At 36.6% G+C, this 19971-nt stretch overlaps 1 protein-coding gene across 2 annotated transcripts in view; it reads right to left on the bottom strand.

Annotated features, from left to right (window-relative positions):
* PNPLA8 (patatin like domain 8, phospholipase A2) overlaps window positions 1–19971 on the bottom strand; it is a 43923-nt gene that overhangs the window by 16861 nt on the left and 7091 nt on the right. For both annotated transcript variants that reach the window (XM_060632241.3, XM_060632240.3), the window contains exons 2-8: window positions 18695–19837; window positions 18394–18543; window positions 13717–13868; window positions 9411–9505; window positions 6367–6538; window positions 3504–3561; window positions 718–912 (exon numbers count right to left, since the gene is read on the bottom strand). In XM_060632241.3, the coding sequence (XP_060488224.1) occupies window positions 718–912; window positions 3504–3561; window positions 6367–6538; window positions 9411–9505; window positions 13717–13868; window positions 18394–18543; window positions 18695–19747 (1875 nt within the window). In that variant the 5' untranslated portion in view covers window positions 19748–19837. The remainder of the gene's footprint in view (window positions 1–717; window positions 913–3503; window positions 3562–6366; window positions 6539–9410; window positions 9506–13716; window positions 13869–18393; window positions 18544–18694; window positions 19838–19971) is intronic.

The following is a 19971-nucleotide window of genomic DNA, read 5'->3' as shown; positions in this document are numbered from 1 at the left end:
AACTTGACAGAGGAAAGATTCATGATAAATAAATAAGTCTACATTACAGAAAAAGAATAAATTACCAGAAACAATAGTCAATGTTATACATCATTTAGCCATAAACTTAGAAAAAGTGTAACTATAGACAGCTTCCTGATCCTGCCGCTTGCTAACTGTGATCCTACTCGTTAGTGAACATTTCTCAAGACTCCACTATCTCATCTGTAAAAGGGGAATAACTCTATCCACCTCATAGGCAGTGATTATTAAGTGACACAATGCATGCCAAGGACTATGTAAGTATCCAGCACATAGCTAACTTATTATTTTATATCATCTCCTTCAAAATATGTCCACCAAAACTGTCAAACGGATTGGGTTCTGCGTTCCCAGGGACCATGTTTCACCTTGAATTTTTACTTCATTTTATTACATTTGAATGTTTTCTTTTTAATTTTTATTACATTTGAAAAGCCACACATTTTTCCATCAATAAGTGATCATAATTAGTTATGAATCACATTATGTAACATACAAAAAAAAACAAAAAGTCTTTCCTAAAATGTGTTCTCAAGCCAGAAGGCCTGTTGATTTAAGGAAAACAAACAACAAATAAAAACATTCTGTGTGGCACATTTTTTACCACACGGAAACATGAAGAACAAATGTGACATTTAATAAGTGCCGATTCTATAATCACGTGAATGTTTCAAAGGTAAGCCATGGTCCACTTACTTGGTGAAGATCGTTTCCCAGTGCGTACTCCGCAAAGTAGCCGGGCGCAGCAGACGAGGCCCTGATGGCCTGCCACATTTTGTACTGACAGCCTCCCAGGTAGTGAGAGTTGATGCCAGGGAAGTGACCATAGTTTCTGAACACAAAAGCCTTGGGCGTTATCCCTCTGTTCACTATGGTACTTACTGCAGCTACCTAGTAAATTAAAAAGTGAACAATACCCATTGTAAACAGCCGTATTGGGGATCTGTGAAAAATTAAGTTATTATTTAGTAGTGTATGAACCACCTACAATTCTACCCATCAAGATAAACGTATAACATAAATGTGATGTTCAACAAAGGGAACCAGATGTTTCTAACTAGGTAGTTCTTTACGGGAAAATAGATACAAGGACTGAGATAATTTTGAGAAATGTATTATAAGACAATAATAGTGAGGTCCTGTAGCTCAGGGGTCAGAGCCCAGGTCTTGTAAGACAAGAATAAGATATTTTTGACTACATGATTTGATTAGCTATGTAAAAAGACATTAAGAAGACATAAACTTGCAAATCTTTGGATAATAATCAACACAGCAGTAGCAGCAATGAACACAAACTACTTGAAGAAGAATAAATACGCTATTTTCACAGTATTTACGGATTAGTCTTTGCTTCTGTTCTCTTTGAAGGCACTATGACTTTAGTAACTGAAACTAACACTATACAAACCCTCGGGGCTTTCTTATCATAGTTAATAACTGGTAGCTGGGTGATTTTTTATTGAAATAACTAACAATGACCATCTTGGGTCTCGGATTTCATTGATATCAGTTGAATTTATGTAAAATGTGTTGTATTTGTTAATGACTTATAACATAAACTGAAGAAGGTGAAAGGTATTGAGGAGGCCAAAGTTATTAGGATTCTGTGCCAAGCCCTGTCAGGGGCCTGTCTGCTTTGTTATTTTATAAACCAAACGGGATATCCCTAGATCCCATGAGTGATCTGAGTGTGTCTCTAGGCCACCGTGGGGAAGAGTCGTCACACACCAAAATCCAGGGGGGGGTCTATGGATTGGTATATAGACAGGCTGAATTAAGAATCCTGTGGGAAACACGATAAACCCTTTTATCACAAGTGAATTACTTTTCGAGGTGGCTGAAGTTCTCTTACACCTACTCTTTTATTTAAAGTTGGCGAGTCCTAAGACTTAAAAACAAACAAGCAGAAAGCTCTGAAGACATACAGGGGAAGCAACAAGAGGTGCAGGGCACACCCGGGGGTCTTCTCCAAAAGAGCCGTGTTCGTCTCGTTATGACACGGCCTCCAAGGCCCTGCTGGTCTGATTCACCTGCCACTTCAGTCTCAACTTGCACGATGCCCTTGTATCCTCAGGCTCCAGCCTTCTGGAACTCTCGGTTCCTGCACTTCTCCGTGCCTCCTCCCGCACAGGTCCTTCCCTTTGCCAGCAATGCTCCTACTCATCAGCCTCCACACTAAGATCTCAAACCTCATGTCCTTAGAATAGCCTTCCCTCGTGTCCCTGTAAATACATGCGTTCAGAGAACTGTTTTTGTTGTCCATAGCATTTATTTCAGGGAAACTATACATCATTTGTGTGATTACCTGATTAATGCCTACTTGCCCTACTGGACTATAAACTCCATGTCTGCATTTACTCACTAAGGTCTCCAAAGTGCCTAGCAGAGTGTTGACACATTGGGCTTATAATTAGTATCTAAAGAATGAATGAGGGGGACCTGGTGGCTCAGTTGTTAAGCGTCTGACTCTCGATTTTGGCTCAGGTCATGATCTCATGTTTCATGAGATCAAGCCCCGTGACAGCCTCTGGGCTGTGCTGCTTGGGATTCTCTCTCTCCCTCTCTCTCTCTGGCGCACCCTCTCTCTCTCTCAGAAATAAATTTCAAAAAAGAAAAAGGTATGAACAAAATTTAAATAAGCAAGAGAAATAAAGGGAGCTGTATTTGATTTTTCATGGTTACAGATTCTTATCCAAAGAATAAATACAAGCTGCAAGGGATTCTGAAATACATAAATCCTATTCCTTCTTCAAATAACAAGTATTATTAAAGAACACAGAACTCAAGCAATACTCAGATCACTGGGTTTCAAACAAAACAAATAAAAAGAGCAGCCACACTGAGACATATCCTAGTGGCATTAACACTTTTAAAATTTAGGTTCCATTCGTATGTTAACCTATATCTACAGGCATATAAAATTTCTTTTAAAAATCTTACAGGAGGAAATGCCAGACTTTCTTAAATCACTAGATTGATTAACCTTATGATAAAATAATTCTTCCTTATTTTTAGTCCTAGTCTTTCATGTTTTTAAGCTTCTGTTGTACTCTTACTGGATATAGAAGAGGTCTATCGGGGCGCCTGGGTGGCTCAGTTGGTTAAGCGTCTGACTTTGGGTCAGGTCATGATCTCGTGGTCTGTGAGGTTCGAGCCTCATGTTGGGCTCTGTGCTAACAGCCCAGAGCCTGGAACCTGCTTCGGATACTGCGTCTCCCCCTCTCTCTGTTCCTCCCCTGCTCACACTCTGTCTCCCTCTCAAAAATAAGTAAACATTAAAAAAAAAATTTTTTTTTAGAAGAGGTCTAATGAACACATCCTGTATCTTCACAGAATGGCCCAAGATGTAAGAAATTAATATAATCTATTAAAAGAGGTTCCTAAGAAATGTTTCCCTTAATAAAGAAAGGGCCTCCAGAATAAGTGCTTTCAACCTGACCTTGAATTCCAAATTGGTATTATATTTAAGACTCTAAACTTACCTTAGGACATGTAGGGTTTCTTGCTGTTTCAATCATTAGTGAGGATCCCATTCTATCCCTTTATAAAGGAGAAAATTAAATTATATCAAAATGATTTTATCTCCTAACATCAAGGAACATACAATATGAAAACACTGTTTGCTCAGGGCTTTGTCAAAGTACTATGAGCGACAAACAAGAAATATAAAACTAAGAAATATAATAAATTAGGCACCTCTAGGTGCCTTATAGTACAATTAGTGCACACAAAACAATATATAGTTATTTGTTAAGCTCTGATTTCAACTGCTGGTATCTATAGTATGGGGAGGAAATCAGCCCAGGCTGCAAGGAGGGGTGGCTTGAGAAGGACAGCAGGGGATGGCAAGGAAACACATCCAATGCCAGGATGTGGAAGGGGTAAAGGCACGGAGGCAGAATAAACCTGTTGTCTTCAGGGTCCTCCTGACAATATAGAGGAACTATGCTGAGATAAAGCTGCCTAAGTATATAGCGTAGTTACAGAGTGATCTAAAAACCAGAGCAGAGCATTTAGACTTTAAACCTGTTTTAGCAATACAGAGCAAAAGTCACTCCTAAAAAATGCTTTGGAAATCATCTGAGTTGGCACCTGAATTACCGCAACATTACAGATATTGTCCTTGGGCAACAATTCCCACAATTCCATTATAAGGGAGTTTTATTTCAGAGCACATTTTTTCCCTGGCTTAAAAATAGGTAATTTTCCCCTCTATTGAATATAAGGACTATGTTCTCTGCCAACTTGCCTCAAAAAGAAAAAACATGTTTCTAATGACATTTTTTTTCAAACAATATTCATAATTTTCAAATACAGTATTAGTGAATTTCACATGTAGGTAGTATGCACAAATTAGGTGGTGATCTACCCTGTATAATCTTTTATAAATATTGATGTAAAATACTTTCTAAAGCAGACAAGATCTTTGTCTTTCCGAACCTGATCTATAGGTTTCATCTGCATGAAGACCAATTCAATTGTATTCTTCTAATAATCTTTTCATAGAAATCTTGCTGTAAAATTGGGACAGAGATCCTGGGAACATGCTGCTTTTACAGTTTAAGCAAAGTTCACATTTGTTTTTTGTTTTTTTTTTTTTGAACCTTGATTTTATAAACAGAGGTAATACGCTTTAGTGAAGTTATGAACATAAATTCAAAAAGAAAGCCAGGAACACTAATTGCTTATTTCAGATGGATGTGAAAATACAAAAAAAAAAGTCACCATTCGTAGATTCTACTGATGGTATACTTGAAGTGTCCCTAAAATAACACAAAATGATCTCAGAAAAAAAAAAAAAAAGCAGAAATATGCTTTCAATAAATAAGAGAAACAAAAGACAAAAAAAAAAAAAAAAAAAAAAAGCCAGAGAGCACATGTGATAGGTAACAATAATGGCCCCCCAGTGAATGGCACTTCTTGATGTCCATATCCTCGTATACAGTCCCTTCCCAGAGACCTTAGGTTTCAGTGGCTGTGGTCAAGGGGACATCAGCAAACATGCCATTAAAGTGAGGCTTGATAAGTATTCATGCACTGGGGCTTGCCCTTTTGAAACTCAGACCACTTTAATGGGATGAAGTCCAGAATGAGAGTGACCGCGTAGAGAGAGACCGGCACGGGAGCCATCTCAGCCGTGGTGTGAGTGGGAGTGAGTTCAGTCAGGCAAGAACAGAAGAAATGACCACACCACAGAACCAGGTTGTTTTAAACCACCATGTTTTGGGGCACCTAGGTGGCTCAGTCAGTTAGACATCCTACTTTGGCTCAGGTAATGATCTCTTGGCTTGTTAGCTCGAGCTCTGTGTCGGGCTCTGTGCTGACAGCTGGGAGCCTGGAGCCTGCTTCGGATTCTGTGTCTCCCTCTCTCTCTCTGCCCCTCCACTGCTTGCACTCTGTTTCTCTCTCTCTCTCAAAACTAAACATTAAAATTTTTTTTTAAAAATAAGTCATTAAGTTTTGGAGTGGTATGCTTTGCAGCACAAGTGAAAAAGTAGGGAAAGAAAAAAACAATTAATCACACTTAGAAAGGTCATTAATGCTGTGATTAAAAATAAGGAAGGCTTTGAAGAACCTTCACTGAAACAGCAATAAGCAAATATATGAAGATACCCTAAGGAGTAACAAAAAGAAAAACCACTTCATAACAGAGAAAATGGCTTATAGTCTATTTTATAGTCTTATTATACAGATATGCCTACTGAAGCACTGTTCATAATCACAATAAATTAAGAACATAAATATCCTAAATGTAAATGGTTCAGAAAATATGGTACCATCACACTGTGGAGCATAGTCTTTAAAAATTTGTCAAGAGATTTTCACAAAGTTGGAAATAGGGAAAGGATATAAAATTGAAGCTACAATATAATCTCTGCTATATAAAATACATATGAGAATGTATACAGTCTAGAAAAACAGACTAGAAGAAAATATAAGGTCCACAGCTCTGAATGGTATTGTGGGTGATTTTAAAGGTTTCAATTTTATGCTTGTATTTTTGGAAAAGTGGGTATAAAGCCTTTGTAGTACCCTGGAAAAAATGTTTAAAAACTATTAATGTTTTAGAAGAATATTTGTTAATGACGTGAGAAAGACTAATATGTTAAGTAAAAACAAGGTGCAAACATGTCGATCTATTAGATGGTCTCAATTCTTAGAAAGAATTGAAACTTCTACATGCAAATCTCACACATGAACTCAAAAAAAATGGTGACTGGAATTACACACCAAAATAGTAACAGTAGTCATCTCTAATTAACTGGTACCAATAATTTAATATTCTTTTTTAATTATGTGCACGTTATTTATATAATCAAACATTAAAAAATAATTGTAACTTACTTAAGAATATTTTCCCAGGTTTGACTGTCATAAAATGCATGGCTCCAACTCATTTTGACTGTTCCAACAATGACATTTTGTGAAAACACATCAGATCCTAATTTTCGGTACAGTTCTTCACATTCATCCAAGGGCATATGAAACAATCCCAGCATGAATGCTAATATAGCACCTGGAAGAAAGAATGCTTGGTTTTTACGGCATTGACATTACAGTACTTATAAGACTTCCCAAGTCACAGATTTGGTTAAAATTCTAGCTCCAACACTCCCTGTGTCACCTGGGACAAACTACTTAACCTGCCAGAGCCCTGATTTCTTCATCTACAAAATAAAGATAACTAAAAAATGTATAATAACTAAAGATAATAACTAAAAAATAAATTAAAAAAAATAAAAACTGTATACATGTTTTTATATCAGGATTAACACAGGTAAAGGTCTTTACCTGGCCTCAGTAAGGACTAAATGTCAACCAGTGATGAGGAGGATCAATTTTAAAATATAAAAAATGGTTGTTTTACATTAAATCAAATACACAATTAAGCTGCGGTCGATGATGTTCTTTCTAACCTTCATAGATTCCTTAAAACTTAACAATTCATTAAAATAATTACTCCTTCAAGTTGGTCCAGGGAATTAAAATAATGAAAGAAATTAAGTCTCGGGGCACCTGGGTTGCTCAGTCGGTTGGGCATCCCACTTCAGCTCAGGTGACGATTTCACGGTTCATGAGTTCGAGCCCCACATCGGGCTTTGCACTGATAGCACGGAGCCTGCTTTGGATTCTCTGTCTCCCTCTCTCTCTTCCCCTCCCCCGCTAGCTCTCTTTCTCTCTCTCTCAAAAATAGACATTAAAAAATTTTAAAAAAAGTAATTAGGTCTCTGGGATATCCTTTTAAATAGCTGATTTCATATCCTAGCTGCACGCGGCAGGACACACTGCCACCTAGTGTATCTAACTGGCCTAAACCTGAATTAAGGAGAAAAATAGGCGAGAAAGCTTTGGGGGATTAGGGGTAAAGACCTATACAGAATGACAGTTTATTTTGACATTATAAACAGAATAAAAACAGCAACTCATTATCATAATGAGTTTTAAATATTTTATTATATTCAGTGTTATTCTAGTAAAAGATAAAACAGCTTATGTTTTAAATTAAATTGTATGGCATCACTATATAATAGAAACTATTTTTTTCAATTTGCAGAAAATCTCTAACACAAGAAATAACCTGCCAAAAATTAAGTTCCTTTCAAGTACAGCTACTATAAACATGAGCAGATTATTTTAAAACTAAATTTTACTGAACCAGTAAGGATATTACCTTTAAATTAAATATATTTATTAAGTTTATAAAAATTCTAAGTGCAAAGAAAATTTCTACATTAGAATATACAAAATGGAAAGAAGAAAGGAAAACTATAAGCACTGTATTCGAAGTTAAGGTTAACGTAAGCCAGAAGAGACAATGGAAAAGACCGATCATGATAAATACAGAAATGTACATATCACATAAACGGATACCCTGCTTCATGGATGATGAATCTCTGTGATTTAAAATTCTCTTTACTGAGCATCCACCTACTAACAGTGGTGCCAAAGCAGGAAGTTTGCTTGTTTAAATGTGTGAATTGCTAAGAACTACTACAAAATTTAACAGAAATGGTCAGGGTAAAGCTGCAAAACAAGTGTCAAAGAACATTAGCCCTAGGAAATGTCTCTTTAGGAAAAGTTTCCACAGTTAAATCAAATTGGGAAATAAATATTATTTTCCTATTCTGACAGTCCCAACACACTTTTACTGCACTCAACGCGGAGCTGCAGAGGAGCTCGATCCCACAACCCTGGGATCATGACCTGAGCCAAAACCAAGAGTTGGACACTCAACCGACTGAGCCACCCAGGTGTCCCCAATGCATTTTTAATATACTAAAATATCTCTGAAGTCCCTCTGTAAAGAAACCTGTAATAACTTCCTATAACCCAACAACTTTCTGTAACCTAATATCTTGGGGAATTAGTGCTCATTCCATGGAACATCATAAGAATCACCGATTCCTTATGTGTTTGAATCATTCCTTTAACTGCTCATTAAGCTTTCAAAACTGAACATTAATTAACATGCCCTTTGAGCATATTGGGCATACTGGACACACGTAATGTGGAGAAGTCATTTGATTTTGGTACTAGTAGTCTTTAGTACTATTTTAAGAGAATGAGAAAAAAGAAATAAAAGCCTATGAAGATCAACTAACATGAAGTGAGAAATTATCAGGTCAAACAGTAAAATACACAGCAAGGATCCACAATCCTAATAGTTCTTGAGTGTTACCTCAGGGGTAAACAATAGCTATGTGTATCCCAAGGGGCTTAATGTATACATGGGGTGGGCACGGGTGGATGTATGGGTGACAGAGCTCATGGAAGGAAACAGAAAAACCAACAGAAAAAACAAAAATTTATCTGATGGTGACTCAAGGAAAACTACGAAATTATTCAGTAACAATCATATCCTAAGTTGCCAATTTATTCTATACACATATGAAACTACAACTTTAAATGTACCTAGCAATATTAAGAAGCAGGCTTTAAAAAACACACATTCTCACGTTTATCAATTTAAATTCGGGTTTTAAACAACCAGACAAAAAAATGTTATAAAAAGCAATTTCCTCACAGAGGGACACGTCTCACCAAAAAATAAAATCGTATCCATCTTTAACACTCCATTGGTTCAAGTACAATTTTGGTCCCTACCTTCCTTCCACTTTATCACTTTCCTTGAGGTGACTACACCATAAAGCAATAATTCGTAATTTGTATTTGTCACTGTGGCTTATTTAAAACGTATTAGGAAAGCACATTAAAAACCAATTCTGAATGTTACCTTACTCCCAATAAGCATTTTATAAAGTTCATTAAGCCAATCAAAGGATTATCCATCATTAAAACATAAAACTAATACCCACCACTTCAGAGAATAACCAGAATTTTAAATGCATACTGCTGGGAGGCACGGCTTCCATATGCCAATAATTTACCTGTGCTCACACCACAAATATAATCAAAGAGCTGATGAACTGGCTTCTGAGTAAGTTCAACCAATTTTCGCAGTGTCTGAAGAGCAACCACACCCCTACAGACAAAAAGGAAGATAAAAATTCCTGTTTCAAGGAAATTAAGTATTGAATAAAACAAGCCTACAAGTTGCTTTTCTAGCTTAGATGCAAACACAAAAATTAATAACATAAATTAGCATCAGTAAAAACTGCCTGTTTTTAAGATTACTTTCAAAACTCCAGTACTAAACAATGGTATAAAACCTGTGTCATAGCAATGCATTTTTAAATTTACGCTAGTATCTCTTTGAATAAGACTACAAAGATATGCCAATGTAAAATATACTTTTTTAACACGCCAACTGTGGAAAATACTTAAAACCTCCATTCACCAGTTTTGGAACACCGTATACTGGTGGTTTCTTCTCCCTCCACTATAAGTTGGTTATCTATGCTTCTATATATTTTCGTTTTCTCTACTTTGCTAGTCATACTTTTAAGTTTTCTTTTATTCATTGTTTTTTTTAAACTTTCAACAACTTTAAGATAATGCCCTACATTTAAGATAATTTATGCTGCTGACTTTGCTCATCTCTCGATCTTGGCCAAGGCAGCAAAATGCTTGATGATAAATGTGAAAAATGAAACAGGCTAGAAGGTGTAGGCCAATTCAGGATGTGTGTAACACGTGGACAATTCTTAACACTAGGAAAATATACAGACACAGCGAAATGGTCTAAACCCAATACAAGATGTGGGGCAGAGAATCGTGGTGGTTAGTCAGGGACCACCAAATAAAATTTAGAGTGTCAAACAGGAAATCACTACAAAATATTCTAAGATTAAAATAGAAAACCAAACAAACAGAGGGTTACTGGAGGGGTGGTGGGAGGGGAGGTGGGCTAAACGGTAAGGAGCATTAAAGAATCTACTCCTGAAATAACTGTTGCACTATATGCTAACTAACTTGGATGTAAATTAAAGAAATAAAAAATAAATAAAATAAAATTTTAAAAACATATTTTAAAAAATAAATAAAATAGAAAACGAAGGATGCTGATTTTTTTTTAATTTTAAGAAATAATGTGGATTTAAAGAGAGGTAAGAGAAGATAAGATGGCTTATTAAAGAGATACATTATGAAATCAAAGTGAGGGGACATGAAGAATTAGAGATAATGCTAGATAAATATATTTAACAATATGACCACCACTATCATATAAAAAGAAATAAACATGCACATATATACTTGTGCAAGAAAAAAAGATTTGAAAAAATCAAAATATTAAAAATAATCTAGGAATTGTGAGCTACAATTTTTGTTTGCTTTTCTTTACTTTTTTTTTCCTCCCAGGTTTACTTGTATAATCAGGAAGAAAACTATTTTAAAATGCTGTATTTATAAACTACTTCAGGACGAATTTAAAAATAAGTATACCTGCCAGGTTGATTCTATCAGCCTAACAGCCTACCAGGCTCTCATATACAAAAGAAATAAAAGATCTGGGTTCTTTTCCTCACAAGCCCTCACACCTTCCTCCTTCCAACATAAACTTCCCATTCTGGCTGCTTTCTCACGCTCCCCTACACCGAGGTGTCCCATCAGCAGCACGAGTGACACCTGGGGCTGGACAACTGTGCTGTGGGGGCTGTCCTGTGCGCTGCAAATCATTGTGTTGTACACCTGAAACTGATATAAGTTAATATTCAATAAATTTTTTTAACCGGAAAAAAAGAAGTCAGGGTCATGATCACTCTTTAAAATAGTACTGTTACTCTTTTTTTTTTTTTCGTTCCAAGATTTTATTTAAATTCAAGTTAGTTAACATACAGTGTAGTATTGGTTTCAGGAGTAGAATCCAGTGATTCATCACTTACATACAACACCCAATGCTCATCCCAACAAGTGATCTCCTCAATGCCCCCCACCCACCTCCCCTCCAGCAACCCTGTTTGTTCTTTGTACTTAAGAGTCTCTTCTGGTTTGCATCCCCATTTTTCCTTTTCTTCCCCTATGTTCATCTGTTTTGTTTCTTAAATTCCACAAGTGAAATCACATGGTATTTGTCTTTGACTGACTTAATTCGCTTAGCATAATACATTCTAGTTCCATCCACATCACTGACATATACATATATATATACACATGTATATATACATGTGTATATATATATATATATATATACACACACACATACCACCCCCCCAAAACACACACACACATATCACATCTTTTTTTTTTTTTTTTTTTTTAATTTTCTTTAGAGACAAAGGGCATTGAGCAGCAGATAGGGGCAGTGGGAGAAAGAGAATCCTAAGGAGACTCCATGTTCAGTGTGGAGCCTGGCACCGGGCTCAAACCCACAATCCTGGGATCATGACCTGAGCACACCAAGAGTTGGACTCGCCACCAACTCAGCCACCCAGGCACCCCTATAGCACATCTTCTTTGTCCATTCATCAGCTGATGGACATTTGGGCTCTTTCCATAATTTGGCTTTTGTTGGCAGTACAAAATAGCACTGCTACTCTTTATCACTTTGCTTTGTTTTTCTTCATAACACCCATTCCTACTCAAAAGTACATTTTTCCCCCCTATTTGTTCTCTTTCCTCCCCTGGAATGCAAGTACCATGAAGACTTGGATTTTGCTTACTGAGTGACCCCAGGATCCAAATCACTGTGAAGAACATGGCAGGCACTCAATACGTTAGCTGACTCGATAAATGATACCATCCTTCCCAAATGCTCTGAACTTAATGGCAGAAGAGGACTGGCTTCTTCCTGCTCCTCAGTGAAGTTCCTTACTCATTCAACTGCCATTCTCCTTACTTCTCATTACTTGGAACCAATTCTATGCACTAGAATGATTCTCTCTAACTCATTACCACTTTATCATATGACTAACGTTCACTTTCTTGAATTTCACTTCCGTAAGAAACATCCAAAAGATCTTCTAAGACTTTTCTCTCCTCAATCAATTCCACCTTCACTTGCCAAATTAGCACTTCTATATTGCTGCGTGAAGCCTTACAGTCAACATGTGCAAAACAGAACTGTCTTTCTCAATAGCAACCACCTCTTCCCATTTCCCTGCGATTCTGTCCCAATCATCCATAGGGTCTACACTTAAGAGTGATCTTGACCTCTTTCAACTACATCCAAACCCCTTTTTCTTCAAAGTTTTCTTACATATTTTTCCTTCCTCCTGCTTCCCACTGCCATCTGAAGTTATTATTTTATTGTCCTCTGCCTAGATTATTAGTCTCTTCTCTCATCATCCACTCCTTCATTCACATTGTGTCAAAATTAAAAGAATCTGGCTTGCACACAGGACTTTAGAATTTAACAAAAAGGTCAGGGTAGTACTTGGACATACAAAACAGTAACTGGCAAGGCAGGACTATCAGAGAACAAAATCAGAGAGGCAAAGTAAGCTAAGAACAACGGGCAGGGCATGTACTATGAATTTAAGAGGTAAGAGCAGAGATGGCAGGAAACTAGCACCCAAGCTAGAAAATTTGGGGCGAAAGGCTAACACCAAAGAATCTAACCAACAAGTAGTAAGGAACTAAGAACAAGAAGTATGGATGAACTGCCAGCAGAAAGAATGGAGTTTGATGGTGAAATGACCTCCTGAGCTGAGAATGCTTAGATGGCCCCTGTAGCACCAGAACTGGCATCTACAAGTGAAGATGTAGGGAGTCAGGAAGTTACTGATACAGACTCCTTTTCTAACCATCACTTAATTAAGTGACTAGCTGACTGGTAAACATGGGTAAGATAAATACAATGAAGGAAAGCCGACATTATAAAACATTGCCAAGATTTTAAGAGAATCATGGTTGGTAAATTGTGCTAAATTACCAAAAAGGTCTGAAAAGACCAAACTGAAATAAATACTGGATCAAATTAAACTAAAAGAAAATCCAGGTATATATTCTCTTAGATGGAAAGTAACAAGTTAAGAAAAACTATTTACTGTTTTATTTCAAAAATATGGTTTTATAATGAAGTAGTTACTATAATTACACAGAATCGGTTAAAAAAATTCCTAAGGCTGAACTGGATCAGCAGATTTAAAACATCATTTTTCTGTGGTGCTTGGGTAGCTCAGTCAGTTAAACATCCGACTCTTGATTTCAGCTCAGGTCATGATCTCACGGTTTGTGGGTTCAAGTCCCGTGTTGGACTCCGTGCTGTCAGCACAGAGCCTGCCTGGGATTCTCTCTCTCCCTCTCTCTCAAAATTAAATAAACTTAAAAGAAAAATCATTTTTCTAGCCTCACCTTGTCCCTCCACCATCAATTGTAAGAATTCGGATTCCTCTTCCTTTCACTGGATCCACGTAGCCAATTAAGGCCAAAATTTCTCTAACTGCAGCCTGAAGAGTTTCATCCTTAATTTGTCTCAATCGTAATAAATATGGAATAATTTTTTCCTGTATTGAGAGAAAAGATACTTTATTGCTTGTGTCAAATCAAGAGTGAAAATGTATGATTATTTTTAACCAACACACGTAGATCAGCACATATAATCACAGTGCCAGCGTTTATTAATTTCTCAGTAACCTTAAATGAATTTTTAACATATTATTAATGTCAATTAATATTCAAGACATATTTTTTCTAATATATAGGTTAAAAGTTAACCTCGAGCCAAATACTTTCTTTAAAAAATACAATGCTTAATAATTAGAAAAAAATATAATTTGCTTAACACAAATTTATGTAGTATTAATTGTTACTGCAAAAGGTTAATAACATTCTAATTACATAAAATACTTTCTCCAAATCCTAAAGAAGATGAAACTGCTTCATAGTAATTACTGGAAATTAAACTTGTTATCAAAAGAAAAACATAAACCATCTGTGTGCATGGGATATAAGGGTAAGTCATAGTGAAATATAAATAAATGTCAGTTAATAAATCAAACTAAGGTAGAAGGCAGAAACTTCTATCCCATTACAATAAATTCAAATTTAAATTCATTATAATATGTAAATAATCCATTTAAACAAAACTAGGACTTCAAGATTCCACATGTTCATATTGTTGACCAGAGGCCAAGAGCCTAGATCGTAGGGTTCTACATTGAGTTTAGCAAAGATTCTCTAGGTTCTGTACAGAGAAAGATCTCACCTCGTCAGTACCCCATGTACTGGGGCAAAGCTGAGTAGCAGCTACACTAGTGCTACGTAACCTTCAGTAAATTAAAAAAAAAAAGAAATCCCAATGTTTCACTCATTTTATTTCTTTTGTATGATAAGTCAAATCTGAACTACTATTGTTCTAAATTCTTTTAGGTTGTGTTTCTGCCCTGGCTAATGTCCGGCTTCAAGGCCCCACTAGAAGAACCTGAACAATGGTAGAGCATGGGAATGTAAATTTCCATTTCTGGTCAGGGTAGGACAGTTTCTTTCTAAGAACTAGAAAAGTTTAATAAAATACAAAAAAAAAATCTGTTTAAAAGCTGCAGAAGCAATGAGGGCAAGGGAGGCTAAGAATCTGGAGAAGAGATCATGATTCAAAGGGGCATATGCACCCCAATGTTTATAGCAGCGCTATCAACAATAGCCAAATTATGGCAAGTGTCCAAATGTCCACTGACTAACGAATGGATGAAGAAGATGTGGTATACACACACACACACACACACAATGGAATACTACTTGTATTTTTGGAGAGGAAAAAAGAATGAAAGCTTGCCATTTGCAACAACATCGACGAAACTACAATGTATTATGATAAGTGAAATAAGTCAGGCAGAAAAAAGACAAATATCATATGATTTCACTCATATGTGGAATTTAAGAAACACAACAGATGAACATAGGGGAAGGGAAGGAAAAATAAGATAAAAACAGAGCAGGAGGCAAACCAGAAGAGACTTAAATGCAGAGAACAAACTGGGGGTTGCTGGAGGGAAGTTGAGTAGGGGGATGGGCTAAAGGGGTGATGGGCTTTAAGGAGGGCATTTGTTGGGTTGAACACTGGGTGTTATATGTAAGTGATGAATCACTGGGTTCTATCCTGAATACTATGTTGTATGTTAACTAACTTGAATTTAAATAAATAAAATTTTAAAACGTGAGCTGACAAACTATAGCTTTTCTTCCCTCGAGGCATTTGATCATTGGGGAAAGAAACAGAAGACTGAAAAACTGGGATTGGTTCAGATAGAGGGCCATAAATGGAAGACAGAGAAACTAGCTGAGTTAAAAGGTAACTCAGAGTGGGAAAATACACTTACAAAAAAGATATATGTAGCTATATTACTATTATATACATTATATGCAATATACTTTCTATGTTATATTATATTTAATATATACTATACATATAAAAACTTCTATCCATAATATATAAAGAAATTCTCCAAATCATAAGAAAAAGCTAGTCAACCCAATGGAAAACGAGAAAGAGCTGGAAGAGGCACTTCACAAAGGAGGTATACAAATGGCCAATAAACAGTGAAAATGGTGCTAAACTTCATAGTTATCAGAGAAACACAATCCAAAGCCACAACTTAATATCGCTAAACATCTATCAAAATGGCTAAAAGAATAACCAGAAGGCTGATACAATTTTGGCAAAAGTATAAAGTGCTATAAACACTTTGCAAAACCATTTGGCAGTACCTGCTAAAGATGAAAAGAGGCATACTTCGTGACCAGGAAACTCCTCTTGGGTATACACTCCCAAAGAATAAAGACCTATATTTTCCAAAAGATATGTCCCAGGAGCACTATTCCTATCCAAAAATGTCCATCATCAGTAATATGGATAAATACATTGCACTATATTCATACCACAGAACACAGCACAGTGAGAGTGTTTCACAACCATAACATAGAAGGTTCTCACAAAAAATGTCAAGTGAAAAATACCTAAAAAGCACATGCTGTATCATTCCATTTGTACAACATGCAGAAAAAAGGCACAACTAATCGACACTGCTCAAAATCAGGAAAACTCGTCAATCCTTTTGGAGACAGTGATTGGAACGGGGCATAGAGGGGCTTTTGGGAGTGCTGCTACCATTCTGTTTCTTATATTGGGTGAGGGTTATATGGATGTTCTCAATTTTTGAAAATTCATGGAGCTGTATGCTTACATACAGTTTTCTGCCCGTGCTCTTTTTATAAAAAGTTAGAAAAGGTCACATGAATAAGCTTAGGGCCCCTACCAGTCAAAGCAGAGATGAATTCAGCATTCAAAAAAATGGAGGGGGAGAAAAAAATTTATAGTAACACAATTTATGAAAAACTAGTTCATAAGGATAGCTTTTTAAAAATGCCAAAAAACATTCATGTCACCAATGAGGCAGCTTTGAAAGCATCTCTTTACTTTGAAAATTGGTGACTAAGTAGAAAGAAATAAAGCATTTCTCTTGCTTATCCTGTAAAATTGGTCTTTGAGAGTAACCAAATAGCTTTAACTGGTAAAGGAAAGCTCTACTTTTACAAAAGAATGTCAATTACAATGCAGAAAGAGTGACAGAATTAGACATTTATCATTCTGCAACCCTAATGAATTGACTAGTTCTGGGAACAAGCAGGTTAATGGGTGATGGGATCATGGTTCCAGCCTAAATGTCCAATGAGAAGATCAGACTGTCATCTCTCTGATCCGGGGGTCAACATTAGCATTACTAATGGTTTTTCAACCAATTATGTTCTGACATGATACAAGATGAGGCACATGACATCACATACAATGTTCTCTAACAAAAAATTGTTTAACTCAATCAGTTCTTTATATTTAAATTCCAGCGTTCAGGAAATAAAAGGGAAGGAGGAATACGTCAAATAACACCAATGAGCAGGAAGCCAGGCAAATCCAGAAAGCGAGCCATTCTACAAGATAACCAGCCTGGTCTCTTCAATTAGTTTTGAAAATGAGGGAAGGAAGAATAGCGCTATAAGTGACCTGGGGGAAATAACCAAACGGCATGTATGGTCTAGACTGGACCCTCGTTTGGACACTATCAGTTATATAAAGAACCTTTTCAACCTGGGTATAGGATGAGATGAAAATTTACTGATACAGAAAGGTGTACACTATGAACAGAAAAAAAAATTTTTAAGTTTAAAAAAGGCTATAAAACAGTACATATACAATGACTTTATTTTGGTATATTAAATATACCCAGAACAATTTCTAGAAAAATATTGTGGTAGGCCTTACTAACGCTCCCCAGTATCCAGTTTGCTCCTCCTTCCTGGCACACAAAGGCAGTACTTCTATAGCAGGATAAGTAAGTTCTGAGTAGAAGAAGCCTGTGGCACTTTCTGCTGAAATACTCTCTTACCTGCTAGAGTCATCATGGAGGAGGCCTCATATGGAGACAGAGAACAAGATCAAAGTAGCCACCACACGCACGTTCACTGTCCTGGAGAGTCACCTAAACCCCCAGGCGACGTTGCACAAGGGACAAATAAGTTTCTGTTGTGTTAAACCACTTAGGTTTTGGTATTGTTTGTTATTAAGTTTAACTCAGCTTCCTCTGATTAATACAAAGTGACATCAATACACTTACAGCAGTAATCTCTGGGTAGCAGAAATATGTCATTTTTTTTTTTTTAAATGTTAAGGAATGCCTTTTTTTTTTTAAGTTTATTTACTTTTTTTTTTTGCAGGTTTTTTTAACATTTATTTATTTTTGAGACAGAGAGAGACAGAGCATGAATGGGGGAGGGTCAGAAAGAGGGAGACACAGAATCCAAAACAGGCTCCAGTCTCTGAGCTGTCAGCACAGAGCGCGACATGGGCTCGAACCCACAAACTGCGAGATCATGACCTGAGCCGAAGTCGGACGCTCAACCGACTGAGCCACCCAGGCGCCCCTTAAACCACAAAAATATTTAAATAAAAAAAAATGAAAGGCTTTGCTTTCTCCATCTTAGAAAGTGTATTCGTATTCTTATTCTGAGACAAAACCAGATTCAATAAATTAGAATTACCTTGACAGCCACTCCTTTTCCCTCAGGAAATTCTAGGAGATGAAAAGTCAGTTCTTCAACCCTGTTAATGCAGAGCTTTGGGTCAGCTGTTCTTCTCAATGCTTGGACTAATGCCCGGGTTCTGTTATCAATACTCACTCTTGCAATAATCTATAAAAACATGTTAAAATATAGATGAGTAGAATATGAAACTGCTCTAGTAATATCAACAAATGACTGAAGTTCCTTAGGTCCCATAGGGAAATGAAACTTAGGAATTGGACAAACATGAGAACTTCAAGCGACACTGGTAACAACTTGCCTTTTCTCGCTGAAGAGATAACCGCTTTTTCTCCTCCGCATTTTTGTCTTTGCTGACAGGTTGCTCGGCTTTAACAGCCTCCTCCTGTTCTTCCGGCTGACTCTTCGAATCATACTTCAATTTGGGGACAAGTCCACCAATATAACCACCTACTAAAGCTTGTACACCTTCAGTGGGACGAGAAAGAAAGTTAGCAATACTTTGTTTAGTAGAAACTGGAAGTGCCTCAGGTGTTCCACCGGGACTTGCAGGCTTGTCCTCAGAACATAAGGAAGATTCTGAATCTAGCTTATCCCTCAGGGAGCCAGGATCTGGAGAGCTAGATTTCCCTTCTTCAACCTTTGTATCTTCAAGTTCCGATTTGTCCTGGAAACGTTTACTTTCTTTTTTTTGAGGCATTCTTTCCTCACGTTTGAAGTATGAATTAATATGACTTGATAAAAAGTAGAATGACTCTCCAAATTTTGTGGTTATACTACGCGTGTAACGAAACAGGCTTTGTTTACCTAGATCTTCATCTAGAACACGACTTTCCTTTTCCGAAAAAGAAGTATCTTCTGATTTGTTACTATACTTTTTCAGAGATTTGATGGCTTGTTTAATGTTTTTCTGTTTTAACCAGCCACCATCCGATACTTTTCTTAATATTCGAGAACTTGGCTTAAATTGAGCTAAACGTGAGATCATTTCATTCTGAGTGCCAAAAACAGCCTTTGAAACAGAGTTCAAAGTACTTTTAATACGGGACATACGAATGCTCACTTTTGTTAGTCCCTTGGGGGCAGAAGTGCTAAGTTTCAAAATTCCAATATGTAAACCATGGTGGCTTGGAGAGGAACAGTGCCTGCTGCAAGAATGTGCTTCACTTTTGGTCCATTTACATCTTATTTTGCTTGTATGAAAACCTCTTTGTAGATTGACGTGGCTTATCCTCCAGTAATGTTTAGGTGAGCACAAGAAATGCAGTTGCTTGCTTCTCTGCTTCCCACAAAGACTTCTTGCATTACTAAGGAGGTAAATATAATATATATCTGTAGTCAAATTAATAGACATAACTTACAAATCATTTATTTTCTATATGTTATGATTTTCACTTCATTCCTGAATGCTTCATTTAAGAAATGCCATAATTCATGGTCTTACCTGAAATGGCAAGAAAAAAAAATTAGGATTCAAGGTAAAATGGAAACCGGGTGTAAGATAAAATACATTTCTGCTCGAACTAAACTCAGCAGCTTGTCTCAAAAGAAGACAGAGTAATGCATTTCCATTACAGA

The sequence above is a fragment of the Panthera onca genome, chromosome A2 (assembly GCF_046562875.1).
Source record: "Panthera onca isolate mPanOnc1 chromosome A2, mPanOnc1 haplotype 2, whole genome shotgun sequence".
NCBI lineage: Eukaryota > Metazoa > Chordata > Mammalia > Carnivora > Felidae > Panthera > Panthera onca.
Note: the sequence above shows the minus strand (reverse complement) of the source record. Positions and strands in the feature narration are given on the sequence as shown.